Source organism: Aspergillus nomiae, assembly GCF_001204775.2.
Source record: "Aspergillus nomiae NRRL 13137 chromosome Unknown contig00531, whole genome shotgun sequence".
Lineage (NCBI taxonomy): Eukaryota > Fungi > Ascomycota > Eurotiomycetes > Eurotiales > Aspergillaceae > Aspergillus > Aspergillus nomiae.
This window is the reverse complement of record NW_015378586.1, coordinates 1-19,637: the sequence shown is the minus strand read 5'-3', so window position 1 is coordinate 19,637 and position 19,637 is coordinate 1. Positions and strand designations below refer to the sequence as shown.

Below are 19,637 nucleotides of genomic sequence, written 5' to 3'. Positions count from 1 at the left end.
CCGTCCAAATGCTAATCCCTGTCCCTCAAAGCCTCGGCCACCCCGATGCAGTCCGTGGTGGTCAATCTTACTATTTAACCTATCCCCCCCCGCCTGTCTTTCTGTTTTCGTTTCCTTCTGTCGTCGGCTTCTTCTCGCCTCTGCTTTGTAACAGTCCCTTCCCTTTGGGGTCTTATCTCTCTTTTCAGAGGGCTCAAACAACGTGAGAAGAACCGGTATTCTGTTTAAGTAGCGGGAGTACCTGCCGCTAGTGAAGCAGGTTTCGTTCCTGAGTCCCCGCAGACTTCTGCCCACCATCCGAGCGCATTCGGTACAATGGGCTTCATCGGAGAAAAGAACGATGGCATCTCGCCGGAGATGAATAGAGAGTTGTCCGGCGACATCACCAAGGTGGAGGAGGGTATCGTCGCGGGAGAGCAGCATGACCTCCACCGAGACCTCAAGGCCCGTCATATTACTATGATTGGTACGGTGCCATGCTTGGATTCGCTGGTGAAGCACAAAGAGCTAACAGAAAGCAGCCATCGGAGGTGCTATCGGTACCGGTCTAATTATTGGAACAGGAGAAGCTCTTGCAAAGTAAGTCCTTTTCAGAACCTATAGAAAGCCAACTTGGGATGCTAATGCGCGATTCACTTTTAGGGCTGGCGTAAGTTCCGATCGTCTTGATGCTTCTAGCGAAATTGCTCTCTAACTTTCGATTAGCCTGCAGCTATCTTAATCTCTTATTCCATTGTCGGTCTTGTCGTCTATACCGTCATGTGCGGCCTGGGAGAAATGGCCTCCTGGCTACCTTTGTCTTCTGGTTTTACTGGCTACGCTGTTCGATTCTGTGACCCGGCTCTTGGCTTTGCTCTGGGATGGACGTAAGTGATACTGTTATACCCTAGGGGTTGTGGTAACTGACGAATGCTTTCCCCCAAAGATACTGGTTTAAATATATTATTCTCACACCGAACCAGCTAACAGCTGGCGCGATGGTCATACAATATTGGATACCGACAGAAAGAGTGAACGCAGGTGTTTGGATTACAGTGTTCCTTGTGATCATTGTTTCCATTAATTACTTCGGCGTCAAGTTTTTCGGCGAATTCGAGTTTTGGCTGTCCTCTTTCAAGGTGATAGTCATCCTCGGCATCATCTTGCTCTCTTTCATTTTGATGCTGGGAGGCGGACCCGATCACGACCGGAAAGGATTCCGCTACTGGAAGAGCCCAGGCGCCTTCAATACGTATATCGCTGATGGAGATGCCGGACGCTTCTTCGCGTTCTGGTCGACTATGGTTTCGGCAACGTTCGCCTATCTGGGTACGGAGTTGATCGGTGTAACTGTCGGAGAGGCTCAGAATCCCCGCCGAACCATCCCCCGCGCGATCAAGCTTACCTTCTATCGAATTGTCGTCTTTTATGTGACCAGCGTCTTGCTCGTCGGTACCCTCGTCCCCTACAACTCAGACGAGCTCATCTTTGCCACGAAGCAGTCCAGCTCCGCTGCTGCATCGCCCTTCGTGGTGGCGGTGGTGCTTGCCGGTATCCCGGTTCTTCCCCACATCCTGAATGCATGCATTCTGTTGTTCGTCTTCTCCGCATCCAACTCCGATTTGTATATCGCGACCCGAACCATTTACGGTCTGTCTCGGGAAGGCAAAGCACCAAAGTTCCTATCGCGCACCGACAAGCGTGGTGTCCCCGTCTACGCCCTGATTCTGTGTGCCCTGATTGCCTGCCTTGCCTACATGAACGTTTCCAGCGACTCCAAGACCGTCTTCGGCTACTTCGTCGACCTCGTGACCATCTTCGGTCTTCTGGCCTGGATCTCCTTGCTGGTCACGCACATCCACTTCATCAACGCCCGCAAGGCCCAGAATGTCCCCGAGCACGAGCTAGCCTACAAGTCTCCCTTTGGCAAGACGGGCGCTTACATCGCCCTCGCATTCTGCATCCTCATCGCCCTGACGAAGAGTTACGACGTCTTCACCCACAACCCTAAGTGGGGCAACTTCAACTACAAGAAATTCATCACGGCCTATCTAGGCATCCCTCTCTACTTGATTCTGATCTTCGGCTACAAGATCTTCACCGGTGCCAAGGGAGTGAAGCCCGAGGAGGCCGATCTCTGGACGGGCAAAGACATCATCGATCGCGAGGAACAAGAGTACTTGGCCCGGAAGGCTGTTCTGGATGAACAGCGTGGCACTGGAAGCTGGTTCTACAGGAACTTTGTGTCCTGGCTCTTCTAGAGGACCTTTTGTCGTATGTATTTATGTTCATGGTTATTACTATGCTATGAGATAATGAAGACTCCGATCATATGCTAGTGTTTCTGGTTGAGGTTAGCTGGTAGAATACCTGTAGACTTGCCTTGTCTATTTGATGTTGTAGTGACCGTATGACTGGTTATTGGTTGGGATTTATGAATAGTATTCACAGTCTTCATCGGGTAAGTATAATAGAATTGACATATAACTAAAGCACTATGTAGAGCTCTGTAAATCTTCAACAACCACTATAGAAGTCTTGTTCATTAATCATAGCCTCATCTCAGATATCCACAATTATAGTGTAAGAAAGGAAAAAGAAGAAAAAAGGGGGAAAATCGACACCAATAATAATCAAAAGAGCAATCGGTCTTGTGCAAAGCTATACCCAAGGCAAAAAGAAATCTTCTACCTCCGTCGTCGTCGTCGGAGCTCCCAATTCTGTTCCTCCTCGTCCTCTTCCCCATCTAGATCGAACGGCACCCATTCATTATCCAGCATGTCCTCGGGGAAGGGGATTGGGGTGGTTTTCACAATTGATGTTGAATCTATGTTTACTTCGGGGCGAGAATCAGAGACACTCTCCGGGGGGCTTGCTCTCGTCGAGTCATCGTGGACAAGGAGGTCGGCGTCCCAGTTTATGTCTGCTTTGGTGGCTGGGGAGGCGGTTTCTTTGACGAGGAACTCGCCCAGTTTCAGGACAACGTTGTAGATCTCTTTTCCTGTGGGCACGATGTACTCGGACGGGATGAGGAAGCCGTAGCTTCCGCGGTCGCGCAGCTTGATTTGGTATGCGTAGCTGGCGTGGAGTTGGTGGTAGAACCAGTCCAGGGCGCTGCCACCCGAGGTCCCGCTGATGGGGAAGAAGGTCTTTGCGGAGGCTTTGTCCGTGGCTGTCACGGTTCCTTCGCAGGCGGAGGTGACATCGTAGATCTCGTGCGTGGTCTGGCGGATCACTTTGGCGAAGCCCATGCCTAGCTCTTCGAGGGTTTCGAGGGTGGGTGGGACTGACGAGCAGGAGAACGAGAAGGGGTAGAGGACTTGTTGGGAGTATGAGTGGAGGTCGAGGAAGCCTACGATTTCGGCGTTGTTGTTTTGGGTCTCGTTGAGGGCCCATTGCGCGAATTGCGCGGCTTCTAGTCCTTCGAATGGCTCGTCGCCTGCGTAGTTCTCGGAGCAGGGATTGGAGCGGGTTCTCTCGCCGTCCCATTCGAAACTCCAGGATCGGTCTAAGTCAATTCCCGGACAGAAGCGGAGACTGGTACGCTGTCTGTTTTTGCGCCATAGGCGGTCGACTTCCCAGGTGTAGACGTATCCGTCCGGGTTGATGGTTGGTACGAGGATGACGTCAAAGTCTTCCAGCAGGCGGGTTACCGCTTGGGATTTGCCGAAGTTGGTGATCAGATTCGAAGCAACGTACGTGACTGTGGAGGTGCTGATCCATTCTCGCGCATGGCTGCCCCCGACCATGACAATGGTCCGGCGAGGGGCTGACTGTACTCTGTGGCTTCCAGCACCGAGTCGGAGTGCAGGGATCTCTCGGCCTTCGTATGAAATTCCCACGTTGATCATACGGACATGGGATGGGAACATAGAGGCCATCAGGCGCATCCACGGGACAATGACGGAAAGTGGCTGATAATCTTGGAAAAAGAGGTCCCCGAGCTGAGCCGACTGTCGGACGGAAGGCCGGAATCCCGGCTGGCCCTCTAGTCCTATGGGTCGTCGAGTTGGATAGGTTGTATATATCAGCTCCGGTAGGTTGTCAATAAGAGGGGCATAAGCGGTGCGAAGGGAGTCTGGCAGTAAGCCCAATAACGAAGGAATCTATGGGAAGAACGTTAAGATGGGATCGGCCTGCATAGGAGAACGGAGAAAGTAATTAAGACTTACGACTTCTTCGGCCAGTCGAACATCAACAAAGTCAGAGGCGGAAGCCCAGACATCCAGAAAGAGAATCTCTGTCGCCTGCTCTAAGGCTTCGGCTTCTTTGTGATTGCGCAAACGGAATCGCAAAACCACATCGCTGCCGTACCGCGCTTGAACCCGAGACGGCGGAGAGTGATCGTGCGAAAGGTCTTTGAAAGGGAGCCGAGAAGAGGTTGGTTTTGGAAGGCCCCAGATGGTCTCAATTATCCAGTCTCTTGCTCGGGTCCATGGCCGTCTGAGATCGGACGACTGTGGGGATAGTAGCTGGACGGGCTCAATCGGCGGTGGTGGAGTGATACTGGAGCCTGCGGGGACGGCGGTTGTCAGAGCGGCCAAAGCCACCAGGATGATGAGAAAGAGGTAGCGCATCTCGGTGGTAGTCAAATCGCAGAAGAGCTATGCCAAAATCCTCATTGTCAACTCTTGAAGTGAATTCCAATCGAGCGGGACTAGACAGCGACTGGGGGAAAAAAAGGATGAAAGAGGCATGGAGTGAAGTGACATGAGATGGATGACGAGCCATGGGCCGCGGCTGCTGCCTGAGGCTGACATCTGACAGTGCCTCAGGCAGAGCGGCCCGCTCTGCCGGCAGAAGCGTACAGATCGTTTTCGGATTTCCTGCCGGGCACCACCTTAACAGGATCCAGGTTTTACCGAATTCTATAGTTATAAGGAAAAGATGCTCTTGTCATGGCTACTCATAGAGCAGACTTTCGTTGGAAGCTCGCGGTAGTTGATCCCAGGGTCCGGTCGTAATATTACCATATACATTCGCATCCTTGGGAAAAATAAACCGATCCAACTCCATTTTCCGCACCAAGGCTTACCTTTAGGCAAATTAAGGAGTCATTGTCCCCAATACGGTACTACAATGTCAGCGTATTCCGGTTCTTGCAGAGAGTTACAATGCCAGCGCAGAGCGAAGTGGTCAACTTGGCATGTAACCGATAGCCGAACGGTGGCCCAGCTCCCGCGGGTTGGTTCGGGAAGCACTCGACCTGAATACACCAAGAAAGCCCTATCTAGGCGTTGGGTCAGGGTACCAATTGAAGATACTTCCGCTTGCTCCGAAAGGGAAAATATTGGTCAGGAAAGCGCAAGGAGCGATTGAAGGAGACAGCCCTTACTGGGGGTAGAGGGGAGAAGGGACCAGGGAAGGGAATGCTACCGCCGCCCGTTCCAACACGCATCCTTCAATCCTGACGCCGTCTCCGCGCCCCGTTTTGTATACTAGTCGAAGGATGAGCTAGAACGGGGTGGAATTATATGAAAGATCAAGAATTAAGTCGACCGTTGCACTGCTGCAGGCCAAATCAGCTGTCAGGTCGAATGACGGACCCCCACTGGCTCCACTCGCATTCCGATAAAGTTTTTAGGCCATTCTAGACCGCGAACGAGGCGCTTCTTGAGGCCGTTGCGAGCATTGAAAGATGAACATTTCCAATCCCAGCATTATGGTTCTTGTAGATCCGGCCTGAGACGCGTCCGGAATGGCCGACCAGAATACCATCCATCAGCAACCGGCAAAAGGCAACGTACTCCCTGAATCATTGAACTTTTATATCACCGCCATCCAAAGGGAGCCCCGGTCTGGAAGCCCTGCTTGGCATACCCGAAACAAAGCTCCAATTTTTTGATTCGTGGCCTGTGGTGCTGACGCGTTCGTTGGTCTGGCTCGCTGGTTTTGCAGTTCTTCCCAGGGCTGTATGTAGGATTCTAGAATCATACGACGAACTGTTTACTGGGACTTCAGCGGAGTGAAACTTTACAGCAAGGACATACCAATGCATGTCACTCTCACTCTCTTGGGTTATTTCTAATACCATCAGCAGGGTATTCTTTCGCTTTGATTTCTATTTTTTTTTTTTTGTTTTTTCTTTTAAGAAAAAATTTGAATTATATTATCGTCTTTATTATATGAAAAGGGAACAGAAAAGAAACACTGTCTCAGCTATTTATATGACGACGCCCGATATCACGTGGGTTTGGTGAACTATGGAACACCGCAAGGGTCTCCGAGTTAAAAACCTGTCTTTCCAATCCTTACAGATGACAATGATTATTGTCTAGGAGACTCGAGGCTCGGTTGAGATAGACCACCGCTGGGTATTGGATTCATTTGTACTCTGTACATACTTGTATATACCTATGGGATCTTCCCGGAAAAGGGACATGTCATGTGAGTGCGAAGGAAGTTCATTCTGATGTCATTTTTTTTTACAATACATGGATGGATTTTAAGGTACACGTATACTTAATCAGTGGTACTTCAGTGGTGTATGGGTTTGTCTAGATTAACGTGTGTACCTTGGATTATTAAATCCCGCCTAAACTAAGTACAGCATCCAAGTTAAAGATAGAAACAACCCACTTGAAGGAAAACTGAGGATATGACCGATCCAATATTGTGACAGGATTTCTACATATTGTAAAATGTGTCAAGAAATTTTAAGATCAGGAAAGTAAGAAAAATAAAATAACGTATAGTAAAAGCAAACAATCTAAATAACCCAGTAAGGAAAAAAAAAAGAAAAGGAAATTGTGCATACCGGAAGAACACGTGCCTGGGGTGCATTTGCTCGGCCCGTCATCAGAAACTCCACCATCTTCATCATCGTCGTTATTCTTCTTCCCTATGCCTGTCCTTGCCAACAACCCTGCCCCATTCTCACACCTTATCCCTTCCTCCGCACTCGGTTTTTTTTAATCCTTGATTCCCTCACTTCGCACCGTCGTGCAATCTTTCATTTACTACTGGAAAGGGCATTGACTGCTCCTCCGCTCCTATTTTCCCCCAAAACATTGACAGCCTCCCCTCATTTCCTTGTTTTTACTTGTTCCTCAGCCTTCGCAACCTAATCCACCCCATTCGTCCGCGCTTCCACACTTCGGTCAAGCGTGAGCTGGGCAATGTAAGAGCTCCAACCATTGTTCTCGAAATCATCTTCTGGGCCACCAATTTCCCATCTGGCGATCGACTCTTGCCGTACCCCTGCCCCCTTTTTACGATTCCGCGCCTCCGCCTCCGCCAACAGCTCTGTCGCTCTTCTACCTAACAATTCGTCCGCAATGCTAATCGATGTTGATTAAGGGTGACGTTTCCAAGTAAAACCCTCCGCCCGTCTATTGGGGAACGCCGTCGTATAAAATAGCCGCGCGAACAACGTCGGGGGTTACTGTTGTGATACACCGTGGGGCAATCGCCTAGCGTCACCGGATACTGTTGGATGGGTTTCTGGGTCTGGCTATGCTGCAGGGCCACGTAACAACTCATTCTCGGTATTTCTGTCGCCATGTATTGGAAAGGTCTACGAATTGGCACCTCTGATGGCAACGAAACCAAGAGACGGAGCTTGGTCGAACCTCAGTCGGTATCCCGCCGTAGCGAACAAATACCTCGCCCTACTCTCTCCACAACCAACCTAGCACCGAGGCGCTCGGAGTCCGCTCCTCGTTCACCCACTCTGACCGGTCCAGATGCAGACCACCCCACTGACACTACCGCACCGGAGCTTGCCGGAAGTCATTCGCATACTCCACCAGGCAAGGCACAAAATGCCGGTCTATCAGTGAGCGATGGTTCAAATTGGCGCTTCAACCGATTTAGTTTCATGAGGCTACGTCATGCATCGGATCCGCAGCTCTCAAAATCCTACGCAAAAGGGGAGGAGGATATTCCTCCAGTGCCAAGTCTGCCTCGTAAGTGCATCCGTTTCATGGGCTCACATTAATGCTGTATTGAGCACATCGCTAATTACTACTACACCGTCATAGCTCCTACCATAATTACCACTGCACCCACGAGCCACGAACTAGATCAACCTGTCAAACGAAAGACTAAGTTCAAACTCTTCCCCGATTCTAAAACACCCTCTGTAGAAGAATTGCCTACGCAGCGTGCACCAAAACATAGTCTGAGCGAAAAGCCTGGGCATGCTGCACAGGGATCGACAGCGTCGCAGGCGGCGGATCCTATCCTATCGGCCTCTCAGAGTAACAGCGAAGAGCCCGGGCGTTTATCAACTACGTCGATCCGAAGCAATCGTGACCAGGCCAATGATTCTCAACGCTCCTCAGTGACAGATGCGCGGTTTTCGGAGTCCTCCCGTTCCGATCGGAGTGCTGGAGATGGCAATCCTCGTTCAGCCTCCCCTCGGGAGGGGGTGTCTGGCAACAAGCGATTTCGCATGCCGCGCTTGAAACGGCATCGCAGTCCTCTTTTTCCTTTACCACCAAAACCAACGGGCAACGACTCCGTCAACGGCCACACACAAAGCTTGGCCATATCGAAGTCTGCTGGCGATTCCGCCCCGAATTCCGACTTGCCGGAAGATCCAAATGAAGACCATATCTCTCCGCTACCATCTCCCACCCGATCGTCGGTGGGCCTGGCTTCGTCGCGACCGCCCTTGCTGAGAAATGATTCTGCAACCTCGGCTCATTCAGCCCGTTCGACACCGTCAAACAAGAGTCGGGCAATGCCTACGTCACGTACGAGATCGTCTACTTTGGATTCATTGGCTAATGCACGGGAGAGCGGGCAGTCATCGCCACATCTCATCTCAGGGCGGACATCAACCTCCATTAGTGGGCGAAAGAGTTTTGGGGATATATTCAATATCCCCCACCGATTTAGGCAGAATTCCGATTCCCCTGTTGGTCGGTCCGGATCCCCAGGCCTCAAAGGCCCAGGACCTCCAGGTTCGAAGCTTAGCTTGATCACATATCCCGAACGACAAGAGGGTGACACTCCGGCGACATATCTAACTCGGCTAGAAGAGAGCATTCCAAGAGGCGCGATTGCTGGCGTCCTGGCTCAATCAAACGATGACTTCTATAAGACTGCCCTGCGAAAGTATATGAGAGGGTTCTCGTTCTTCGGTGATCCCATTGATATGGCTATTCGGAAACTCTTAATGGAGGTGGAGTTGCCAAAAGAGACACAACAAATTGACCGCTTCCTCCAAAGTTTTGCTGATAGATATCATGAATGCAACCCGGGTATTTTCGCCTCCACAGGTACGTTGGTTGTCATCAGTGTGTCATTGTGTAAAGCTTCAAAATTGACGCCCTACTTTTCATCCAGATCAAGCCTATTTCATCGCCTTCTCGATTTTAATTCTACATACAGATGTCTTTAACAAGAACAACAAGAGGAAAATGCAAAAGCCGGACTATGTCAAGAATACTCGTGGCGAAGGCTTATCAGAGGACATCCTAGAGTGTTTCTATGAGAACATCTCGTACACTCCTTTCATTCATATCGAGGACGCAATGTCTAATGGCCGACAGTTTGTACGGCCCCGACGAACTCTGTTGAAGGCCACTAGCACAGATCACTTAGCTCGAGCCACCAGAGAACCAGTGGACCCCTATACGTTGATAATGGACGGGAAATTGGATTCTCTGCGCCCAAGCCTTAAGGATGTCATGAACTTGGAGGATACCTATTGTTGTGATGGAACTGATGGACCAGCAAACATCGATGATCTCCACCGCGCATTTTCGAAATCTGGCGTTTTGCAGATTGTGTCTCTACGGTCTAGGCCGGACATGTATATGCCATCAAGTATCGACAATCCGGCCGACTCTAACCCCGGGCTGGTGGATATCAAAATCGCTAAAGTTGGATTGCTGTGGCGAAAGGATCCGAAAAAGAAGAGAGCTAGATCTCCATGGCAAGAATGGGGTGCTCTGCTCACATTCTCGCAACTCTACTTTTTCAAGGATGTGACGTGGGTGAAATCTTTGATGGCGCAGCACGAAAGCCATCACAAGGAGGGCCGTCGTCGGGCGGTGGTTTTCAGACCTCCTCTTACCGAATTCAAACCGGACGGTATCATGTCAACTGAGGATGCAGTGGCTTTGCTGGATTTAAGCTACAAAAAGCACAAGCATGCCTTTGTCTTCGTCCGACACAGCGCTCTGGAGGAGGTATTCCTGGCAAATACCGAAGCTGACATGAACGATTGGGTAGCGAAGTTGAATTATGCTGCGACGTTTCGGACCACCGGGGTCAGAACGAAGGGAATGATCGCCACGAATTATGAAGCACAGCGGAACCGGATGAGCCGTCGGGGTTCAAATCAATCCAGCAGCTCACATCTCTCTATGGACAAAGAACCGCCGTCTCCAAATCCTGACACCGATGTGGCTGAGGAGTTGGTTACAGCTCGTAGGCAGCTTATACGCCAAAAGATTCGAGAGGCTAACGAAAAACTATTCGTTGGACAACGACAGCTTGATGATCTCTTGCGAAATGCAAGGCACTTGCAAATCTTGACGCCTGTGCACTCCAGGGCTAGAGAACATGTTATCATTGCTGCAGGGCGCATGGCTGCAAAACTCAAATGGGTTAGACAGGATATTTGGCGCACTAGGTGCTATAGAGAGGTTCTTGTTCGAGACATAGGCGAAGCGTTGGACGAAGAGAAGCCTCTCGCAGAGCCGAAATTACACTTGCAAATGCCAACAACCACCGTTACATCACAGCCAGAGAACCTGGATGGAGCAGGGTCTGACAGGGTGACGTCTCCGACAGAGGATGACCCATCCCCACACGCGGAGTCTGGCGGACCTCCCTCAGTCTACAAAACTCCGACATCGCAACCCGCTTCTCCCGACGGCCGGAGACCAAGTATACCGGCCTCCTTTGCTTCCCTCGAAGTAGCTTCCCGAGCTGGTAGACAAATGTCCATGGACAATACCGAGGAACGCGCGAAGTCTTGCTCGCCCCATCCAGCGAGTAGCGTACAGCGTGAAGCATCAGTGCTTAGCGCCGCTAGTAAGGTGGATGTTTCGAGCCTGGGGTCTCGAGCCTCTAAGATAACTGCCCCCGGTAGTATGGATGAAAATGAAGAGCGGCTGCTGCGTGAAACAGGTTTGCTTGAAGTCGGCAGCTCGCCTCAAGCGCGGAAGCATTCTTCAGCTACAAATGATAGCGAGGCCGACCAGAAACCAGAAGATGCGCAAGGCGCCCTTCAGGGAGAGAGAACAAGCCGTATCCGTCGCAGTTTTCATCGTACCCTTCGAGATTCCCCCAGCGGCCATCATCTACATTACCCTCGAAAGAAAAAGTCTCGAGATTCAGGATTCAGTATGGCGACGCCAGATGATAACCTAAAACCACAGCAAGGCGAAGGTCTGTCACGAAAGTCGACAAACTTCACTGTGCATGGCAAGAAGGCATCAATTGTGACTTTCGGTTCTGAGTGGCAGAACATGCCGCCAGAGGAGCGCCTCAAACTACGAAAGCCAACTCCATCAGACGAGCCAAGAGCATCAAATCCAGAACTTGCCAGTAGTGCAGGTTCTGTCGCTTCAGAGTCCATATACCCTGGCAGCCCACACCCTTTGCGAAGTGGGAGTATAGCGACCAAGGGGAGTGCACGAGATGATCCCTGGAATCCCCCTGAAGCAGCCGGAGCTCTATACCGCGAAGACAAGGCCAAGAGCGATGCTGCCATCGGCCTAGTTCCAGAACTCTCAGAGCCTAATGTGTTGGTACCGCCTGTCTTAACGTTGGATGAGCCGAGCACGGTGTCTAATGAAGGTGTATCGTCGCATCCGACTAGAGGCGACAATGAGAGCCTTGTAGAAAACAACACTCCACAGGGGATGTCGCCTAGTCCCCCAGAGCAGGCTGTAAACGCTTGATTTTTGCAATTTTGCAGGGTCTTTTTTTTTTTTTTCTTTTACTTTCATGACATTATACCCATTTCACTTTTCCTTTTCTTTCCATCTGCATCTGTCTCTTCATTAAAAACGACATATTTGGAAAAGCTTTATGAACCGTCTCCTATTCGCGTCAGCTCTCTTGATATGCTTTTTCGGCCTTGGTTAGAGGGCTCGTCAGAATGTCTGTCATGGAGCACTTACTCTCCCGTATACCTTCCCTCATCGCACTTCGCTCTTTTTCCTTTCCTTCTATTTCAAGTCCACCTTTAGACTAGCGGAGAATCGGATCCGCATTGACATGACCTACCTCTTTTCTTTTTCTATATTTTTTTTTCTTGATTGTTTGGCTTTGTATAAGCCCGAGGCGCATTTGCTTAGGATGGGCGGCAGTCGTTCTCTTTTCCATTTCTTTTTCCTACTGAGATACCATGTATCGTGTGGATGTTTGGCGTGATATGAGTATTGGAAGAACAGGCTTTAGCCAGCATGGGCAATAAGAACATGTAAAAACACCGAAGAGACCATTAAAATAGAGATTTAATAGCATATTGACTTCTGAATTTCTTGGCTATTTTATTTGCCTAGACGCCCTGCACACACACACACACGACATCATAGTCTGTAGCGCCGAGAACACAACAACACACACTTCTAGCAACCCTGAGAGTTCCATTCCTCCCAACACGCTGCCTCACACTGTCATCTCTTGGTGTGCTACCTGTTGAGACTTCTACAGTGTCGAATGTCTGTCTCCTTAGGTCCCTGGCCACACTAGCAATAAGACACATACAGAACAAGATAAGCTGGGGTGCTTCCTTCTTTCTTTCAACCTCAACTCACAAAGAGCTGAAAGAACAAGGTAAACCAGACTCTATCTTGTTTGATTCAATACCAGGTACTGTTGTTTGCTGCCAGAGAAAACCAGCTTCTTTGTCCCATATTCGGCTTTCCTCACTGCAACCACTTTGTTGACACAGATAAAGCAATTCTGCAGATATTAACCTGTTCATATCTTTGTCCCAACCAATACCCACTGCAGGGCACACTCCCCACGGAGAGCATAACTAGCTAAGGCGCCATGGACCAAAAGTGTATAGGTCACGAACTATCACGTGAGTGCCAGCCGTCACGCAGTGAATGTTTGCAAAGCAGACCAGAAACACAGAGGGGAAAAGAAGCCACGCTAGACGAGAATACAGACCTGTGCGATGTCTGTCGTGAGGGGGTCCGTCTCTCAGACCTGACACAGTACTTCCATCGTGCATTTTCGACAGTCACTTCCGCGACACCGTTCATCTCCATGGCTGTGGCAGGTGTTTTCAGCTCCAACAACCCCGGAGTCAAGAAGTACACGTATGAGGGGTCGCTGGTGCGTCGGTTCATTAGTTGCGGCGTTGGCGTCGGCCTTGTCACCACCGAATCTATCCCTGCTGGTAGTGTGGTGTTTGCGGAAGATGTGGCTTGGACTACGGAGGAGGAGTCCTCAAGGTGCCAGACGCCGAGGGAGATGAATGCTATGCTTGGGGCGAAGGTGAGGGCCATGGGGGGTGAGTGGCTGAGGAAGTTCCTTACTCTGCCGAGCTCGCTAAAGCAGGATTTGGGGGTGTTTGCGGGGATTTGGGATTTGTATCAGTTGCCGATTGTCATGAATGGGGTGAAGACTGGGATTGTGGGGTTGAATCTCGCGTCGGTCAATCATGCTTGTGTGCCGAATTGCGCGTTGACGATCATCAATAAGTATCCGAAGAATGAAAATGGAAATAATGACATGAGGGAGAGTCCAATGATTGGAAGGGCTATTATGCGCGCTCTCAGGAATATCCAGAAGGATGAGGAGATCACTGTCGCGTACTTCTATGGAAAGGGACAACAGAAGGCGAGGGGGTTGTTCTCGTGGACAGAGTTCGGCTTCTTCTGCTCGTGCAAAGAGTGCGTGCAGCCCAAGGATGTGATCGAGATTGCCATGGATAAGTATTGGAAGGTTGAGCGCATCTTGAACCACCCCGACACTGTCGACTTATATCCTGCGATAGCTTTCAAGTCCGCACATGAAGTGATCGGCAGGCTTCTTTCGTGCGAGATCCGCGATGCTCGTGTTGCGATGATTTGGGCCAAATGTGCCATGATCGCTGGTTACCATTCTGATATAGCGCGTGCTATGTGTTTCCTCGCCAAGGCATACCGGATGTTGGCTATTCTTGAGGGTAGTACGGGGGTCTTCTATCGACAGATCCTCATATGGTACGAAACACCCACGCGATGCCAGGGTTTGGAGCTACCACACGGGGACTTTCCACCGCTGCCGAAGGCCGATACATGCTTGATGAACGCGACGTCAAGGAGAAGCTGTTCATGACGGCAGCAAAGTCGGACGAGTACATTCACATACACCGATACCACCGCTTATCTGACGCTATGGCCAAACAGAAAGGCAGTAGGTACCTGCTTTTACCCGAGAAGCCCACCAAGCTAAAGGCGGCACCGGAATTGCTTGAACCAGGTGTCTCGAAATCAGCACACATGCCAAAGCACGGATATGGGCCGATTGCGCCAGAGAGGGTTCACCGGAGCGGCAGGGGCACATCCAATCTGAGACGGGGTAAGGATGGACCCAGCGAAAATACTTCGAAGGGGAAGCCTCAAGTGTCCAAGGGCCATAGTCAAGCATCTACCCAGGAATCGTCGTCAGGCGAAGTCTGCACTGATCCGGACTGGGATATGTTGGATCTTGTACGAGAGCTCATGGCTGACAATCCCGATCTATTCCCAGATTATCCTTCTCCTACTATATCTGAGGCATCCAAGAAGAAAAGAAAGAAGAAGAAGAAAAAGAGCAAGAAGGGGAAGGGCTCGGCTGAATTGGGAGGATATACTCAAAGTAACCCAATCGTGAAGGAGCTCGAGGCGGAAAAGAAGGTGGTGATGGTTAAGGAAGCCGGCGTTCGCTGTGCCGAGGAGGTTCCGGATTCCAATTAAATAGTTGGACCCGAGAGTGACAGACGATGGCCATTGCTCATCTCTCTTTGGAGTTCAGGTGAAGTTGGAAGGACATTGAATGGCCCAATTGGGGTTTCGGAATAAATGCGGAGAGAACGTGACGATTTAATGATTATGTCATGATTTCTCCAAATTATTTCATTTGCATGCTTTTGGCCTCCTCTTCTTCACTCTATTTTTCAGGTTGTCTTTTTTGTTTCTGTTGATATGTCATTTTTCTGGCTCAGGTTAGCTCAGGAGTAGATCAATCAACCACCAAGCTTTTCCTTAGGAATATCCTCTTGAGTCGCCCGCCACAATTGCAGCTCCTTCATCCTCCGCAGATATTCTCCGCTCCGAATAGAACCTCCCACTCTATATTCTTCTAGATATTCCAACCATTCACCACACACAATAATGGCTCATTCGAAACGCAACACCTCCCTCCCACACTTTACTTCCTACGAGCGCGGCCTCCTCCGCTCGCAATGGGGCACTCAGCGCGGCGTCATCGGCCGCGACTCTTTCCTTCCATTCGCATCTTGTCGCCTCTGTCTACACCCCGCTCGAGCACCCGTCGTCGCCTGCGCAACAAATGGTGATATATTCTGTCGCGAATGCGCCATAAATGATCTCCTCGCGCAGCGACAGGAGATCAAGCGACTCGAACGAGAACGGGAGGAGGCCAAAAAAAGGCTCGCAGAGGAAGATGAGCGGACGTTAGAAGAGGCGCGTGAACGGGAGCTGCGCGAGTTTGAACTCGTCAGTATGGGATTGGAGGTAGCGAAAAATAAACCTTCCGGCCAAGCGCAGGATGATAATCATAAAAAGCGGAAGGCCGAGGAGGCTACGGAGGCATTGGCTGCGTTTAAGGCGAGGGAAATCGAAGTGGATGGCAAGCGGAAGAAGGTGTTTGAGCTGGATGAAAAGGAGATGGCACGGGTTGCTCGGGAGGAACAGGAACGACTCAAACAGGATCTGAAGAAGGAAAAGGTAAGAATCGACGAGTATCCTGTTGGGAAGTACTATACTGACAGACGATAATCGCCAGTCTGAATCCAGCAAGTCAGCTCTACCGTCATTCTGGGTGCCTTCGCTCACTCCCAATACCGATCCTAATGAGATTGCGGCCAATAAGGCCGTTAAATTGAGCCCTGTTTGCCCCGGTTCGACAGATGAACACCGTCATAGCTACTCGCTCAAATCGCTGGTCGACGTACATTTCACCGAGGAAAAGGCATCCGACGGCACAGTGGCGCGGATCTGTCCAAGTTGTAAAAAGACACTAACAAATGGACTCAAGGCGATGTGTAAGTACAATCGCCCACTCCCGAACTTTTGATCGGCGGTGACCAACTGACTATTTACACTTATAGTGACCAAACCTTGTGGCCATGTTATCTGTTCGCCTTGTGTGACCAAATTCATGACGCCGCACGATGCACCAGACCCGCATGCTACTAAAGAAGAACAAGAGCAGACAGCTGCCCTCCATGGGTTAATTTTATGCTACGTTTGCGAGGCCGATATCACACCTCGTGATTCAACAGAGAATGGCAAGGAATCAGGAAAGAAAAAGAAGAAGGATAAGGAGAGCATTAAGCCTGGCCTAGTAGAGATCAGTTCAGAAGGAACAGGGTTTGCAGGGCGTGGTGGAAACATAGCGACCAAGACGGGCGTTGCATTTCAATGCTGAACTGGCTGCGTTCTACCAATTGCATGGAGTATGGTGTAACGGTTGGGGTATACTTTGTGAGATAGTTGGCATTGATAGACCATGCCGAACATTGGCAGAATGACGATCTATATGAGAAAAAATACAGAGGTACAACGTCCGACGTGCATGCAACCCGTAAACGCCCGGACGATATAAACCAGTTATCACCCCGAAATTATTATATCCAAAATTACACAAATCGGCCCAGGGTGTCTAGTTCCTCAAAGGACAAGAGCCACTCTAGCTCCGCTTGGCAGAGTTGTTAAACTCGCGTACGACAACGTCGCACTTGATTTCCTGGCAGAGACGCTTGCGGCGGTTCGTCTCCAACTTGGAAACAAACTCCAGGCCGCTCGCGCGCTCGACCACCTCAACCGGCACCTCGAACTCCGTCAGCCTCTTGTCGTTCGGGATCCGAGCATTGGGCAAAACAAAAGCCCCCAAGGCAACCTTTCCATTAGGAGAAGCGGGGCCCTCTTCGGCGTAGATAACCTTATAGAAGTGCGTCGGCACAGCAACATTAGGCGGGTTACCAATCACCTCGTACGACACGCGCCATTTGCCATCCGCCTCACGTTGAGGGAGATACAGGGGGCCGGTCACTATGCGAACGGAAGGATACTTCTTGGCCAGGCCGCGGCAGAACTCCTCGAAGTGCGCCCAGTAGTCCCGGTTGAATCCCTCGCCCACCTGGGGGCACATGTTTGTCAAGGCAAAAGTAGCGTCCATGGCTTCCTGAGACCATTTGGCGTCAGCTGCAGGCACCTGGTGGCCGCGATCGTAGCCAGAGCGGAAGTAATCGTTCAGTTTGGCGCGGAAGGCAGCGGGGATAGTGGTGTCTTCGAAGAAGGTGCTATGTTTGCGGTCTGCGTTCTTCATCGCCAACGAAGCCGGTGTGATGTGCTCGGCTACCCAAGCGGGATTGCGCGTGCGACGGTCGTATGCGCCAGCCAGAGGAGCTGAGAGCAGAGTATCGGCGACGGGACCGGGGAAGCCATATTGGTAGATGCCGGACGGGTCGACGGGCCCGGCGAGAGACTTGGCGGCGAGTGACGGGGCAGCTGGTTGGGTCGGGACAGGAGTGGCCGAGGTAGCTGGTGCAGATGGAGGTAGCTTCTGTTGCTGTTGCTGCTGTTGCTGTTGAGGCCGTGGGGAGGAAGAGGAATAGAGCAACGCTGTCAGGCCAGCTCCGGTGGCCGCGCTAGCCGCGGCGATTGCGGCAAAGGTCGCCTTGGACATGCCGCCGGGGGGAGTGAAGGCGGGGAGGTAGAGGCGGAAGAGGAAAAAGGATAAAAGGCGGCAAGACGAGGATGGGTTTGAAGATGATGATGAAAGTCCGGGGAAAACAGAAAACTGCTGAAGAGAGTCAAATTGAAGTTAAAGTGGATGGCCAATCAGAGGGCGGTAATCAGATGACATCCAGGCACGCGGCCTCAGGTACCGCACAAAGAACATACAGGACAAACTGCTCATGGCCTGTAAACGACGTCCACGGCGATATATCAATTACTACATCTACTACGAGAATGAACCAAGCATAAATATCTACCAAAAGACGCTCTCGTCTCTTTCTGTGTACTACACCGGGCGATCCGATGACCACCGCAGGTGAGCTCTGCAGCTGATCCAAAGCAAAGGACTCATATTGGTGTGTTCATGTGCATTCTCTCGGTTGAGGAGACTCAACAATAGTATGGAGAACAAGGCTGCTGCCTTGAGATCTGCGTCCATATCAGAGAAAGGGGGAACAACAATCGTTCCTGGAGCCTCCTAATCTGGGTAAATAGCCGGAAATAGTTTCCTAGGTGCGGAATTCTCTTTGCAACCCGATCGGAAATTCAGAAACGAACTATCGAAAGCAAAAGACGGGGTAAGTCAATGCTTTATTGCATGAGGAACCAATAACACTGTCAAACGATAGATCGCATTTCTGATGGATCAGAATGTGTACTTGTCCATAAACAGAGTTTCCCACCGCCCCCCGGAGAATTTGTCGACCAGATCTGCATTTCCTGGACGAATGCTCAGCCACATTCCACCGTCCCGTCGGAGGATATCGAGAATGCTCTACTTTTGCACACAGCCATCACTATGACGGGTGTAGTCTCACGATCATCGGATCTAGACCTCGCTAACTCTCTGATTGAGACGTCTGCCTGTCAACATATGCATCGGGTTTAGACTATGTGACGCCGCACTTCCCGTTTGGTCGGCTGCGGACGACCTGGCACAGTCTCCTTTCCTACACCAGTTCTCCGGCTGCTAATTGATTCCAGTGACCGTTTTCACGGACAAAATCCAACTATCTGCAGTTAGCCGCTAATCCCCCACGGAGAATAGTAGCACTGGTTGATCAACTGGTCTATCCAGTCATTACTCCAACGATTTGTCATGTACCTACGCTACCGTGGCCAGGTTCATAGGACCGAGCCCTCCGAGGCCCCAATTGGTAGATAGCCTCAGCGGTGTACAGATTTTGAGGTCTGCTTTGCTATTTTCGTAGAGTACAGTAAGTACTAATCATGTATAGTCGTCCAAGGGGAGGGGCAAGCCCGTCGTCATCCGCAATAAGCGCATCTCTTCTGACATGACTCGAGTTGCCTCTTTCAAGGCAGCAGTGAATTTGGTTCAGCTTTGCGCTTTCATGAAGAGTTTAGTCAAAGTGTGGGATAATCTGATCGCATCCTTCCTCTCGCCTCGGTCTTAACAGAAGGTAATAAGACCAGGTTGCTGGATGATACGGAGGACCTCCATGGAAAAAAGATCCACTCGCTTCACCAGGAAAGTCACTTGACTTTCCTGAAGTCGCATTCCAACACAACATGCAGGCAACCATTAATCAAATAAATTACTCTCGTCGATCAGTTGGTCGGAAAATCTCACAGATTCCAGATCCTTCAAAACAAAACCCTAACCAGTGGTGTGGAAAGGGGCACAAAAAGAGAAGGAACAATAAAAATAAATAAAAATAAATAAAAAATATTTATTAATTAATTAATTAAAAGATTTAAAAATCATATATATATATAAAGAAATACTAATTAAAATCAAAAATCAAATAAACTTATGAATAATACGAT

The 19,637-nt window shown here is 50.3% G+C and overlaps 6 protein-coding genes across 6 annotated transcripts; 4 read left to right on the top strand and 2 right to left on the bottom strand.

Annotated features, from left to right (window-relative positions):
- Positions 1–315: 315 nt before the first annotated feature.
- ANOM_011193 (dicarboxylic amino acid permease agtA) lies at positions 316–2,240 on the top strand (the record flags this gene model as incomplete). Its single annotated transcript, XM_015556449.1, has 5 exons — positions 316–466; positions 522–579; positions 643–649; positions 706–866; positions 926–2,240. The coding sequence occupies 5 exons, from the start codon at positions 316–318 to the stop codon at positions 2,238–2,240; spliced, it is 1,692 nt and encodes a 563-aa protein (XP_015401761.1).
- A 426-nt stretch (positions 2,241–2,666) lies between these two features.
- Positions 2,667–4,556, bottom strand: ANOM_011192 (M14 family metallopeptidase; the record flags this gene model as incomplete). The annotated part of the gene is made up of 2 exons (XM_015556448.1): positions 2,667–4,085; positions 4,152–4,556. 2 exons carry the CDS (start codon positions 4,554–4,556, stop codon positions 2,667–2,669), a joined length of 1,824 nt encoding a protein of 607 aa, XP_015401764.1.
- Positions 4,557–7,480: 2,924 nt separating this feature from the next.
- On the top strand, positions 7,481–11,843 carry ANOM_011191 (Arf family guanine nucleotide exchange factor SYT1; the record flags this gene model as incomplete). Its single annotated transcript, XM_015556447.1, has 3 exons — positions 7,481–7,886; positions 7,962–9,206; positions 9,274–11,843. 3 exons carry the CDS (start codon positions 7,481–7,483, stop codon positions 11,841–11,843), a joined length of 4,221 nt encoding a protein of 1,406 aa, XP_015401762.1.
- Positions 11,844–12,942: 1,099 nt separating this feature from the next.
- On the top strand, positions 12,943–14,840 carry ANOM_011190 (SET domain-containing protein; the record flags this gene model as incomplete). The annotated part of the gene is made up of 2 exons (XM_015556446.1): positions 12,943–14,071; positions 14,131–14,840. The coding sequence occupies 2 exons, from the start codon at positions 12,943–12,945 to the stop codon at positions 14,838–14,840; spliced, it is 1,839 nt and encodes a 612-aa protein (XP_015401763.1).
- A 417-nt stretch (positions 14,841–15,257) lies between these two features.
- On the top strand, positions 15,258–16,536 carry ANOM_011189 (putative RING finger domain protein; the record flags this gene model as incomplete). Its single annotated transcript, XM_015556445.1, has 3 exons — positions 15,258–15,833; positions 15,892–16,150; positions 16,217–16,536. 3 exons carry the CDS (start codon positions 15,258–15,260, stop codon positions 16,534–16,536), a joined length of 1,155 nt encoding a protein of 384 aa, XP_015401760.1.
- Positions 16,537–16,797: 261 nt separating this feature from the next.
- On the bottom strand, positions 16,798–17,796 carry ANOM_011188 (DNA/RNA non-specific endonuclease; the record flags this gene model as incomplete). Its single annotated transcript, XM_015556444.1, has 1 exon — positions 16,798–17,796. The coding sequence occupies one exon, from the start codon at positions 17,794–17,796 to the stop codon at positions 16,798–16,800; it is 999 nt and encodes a 332-aa protein (XP_015401759.1).
- Between the last annotated feature and the right edge of the window lie 1,841 nt (positions 17,797–19,637).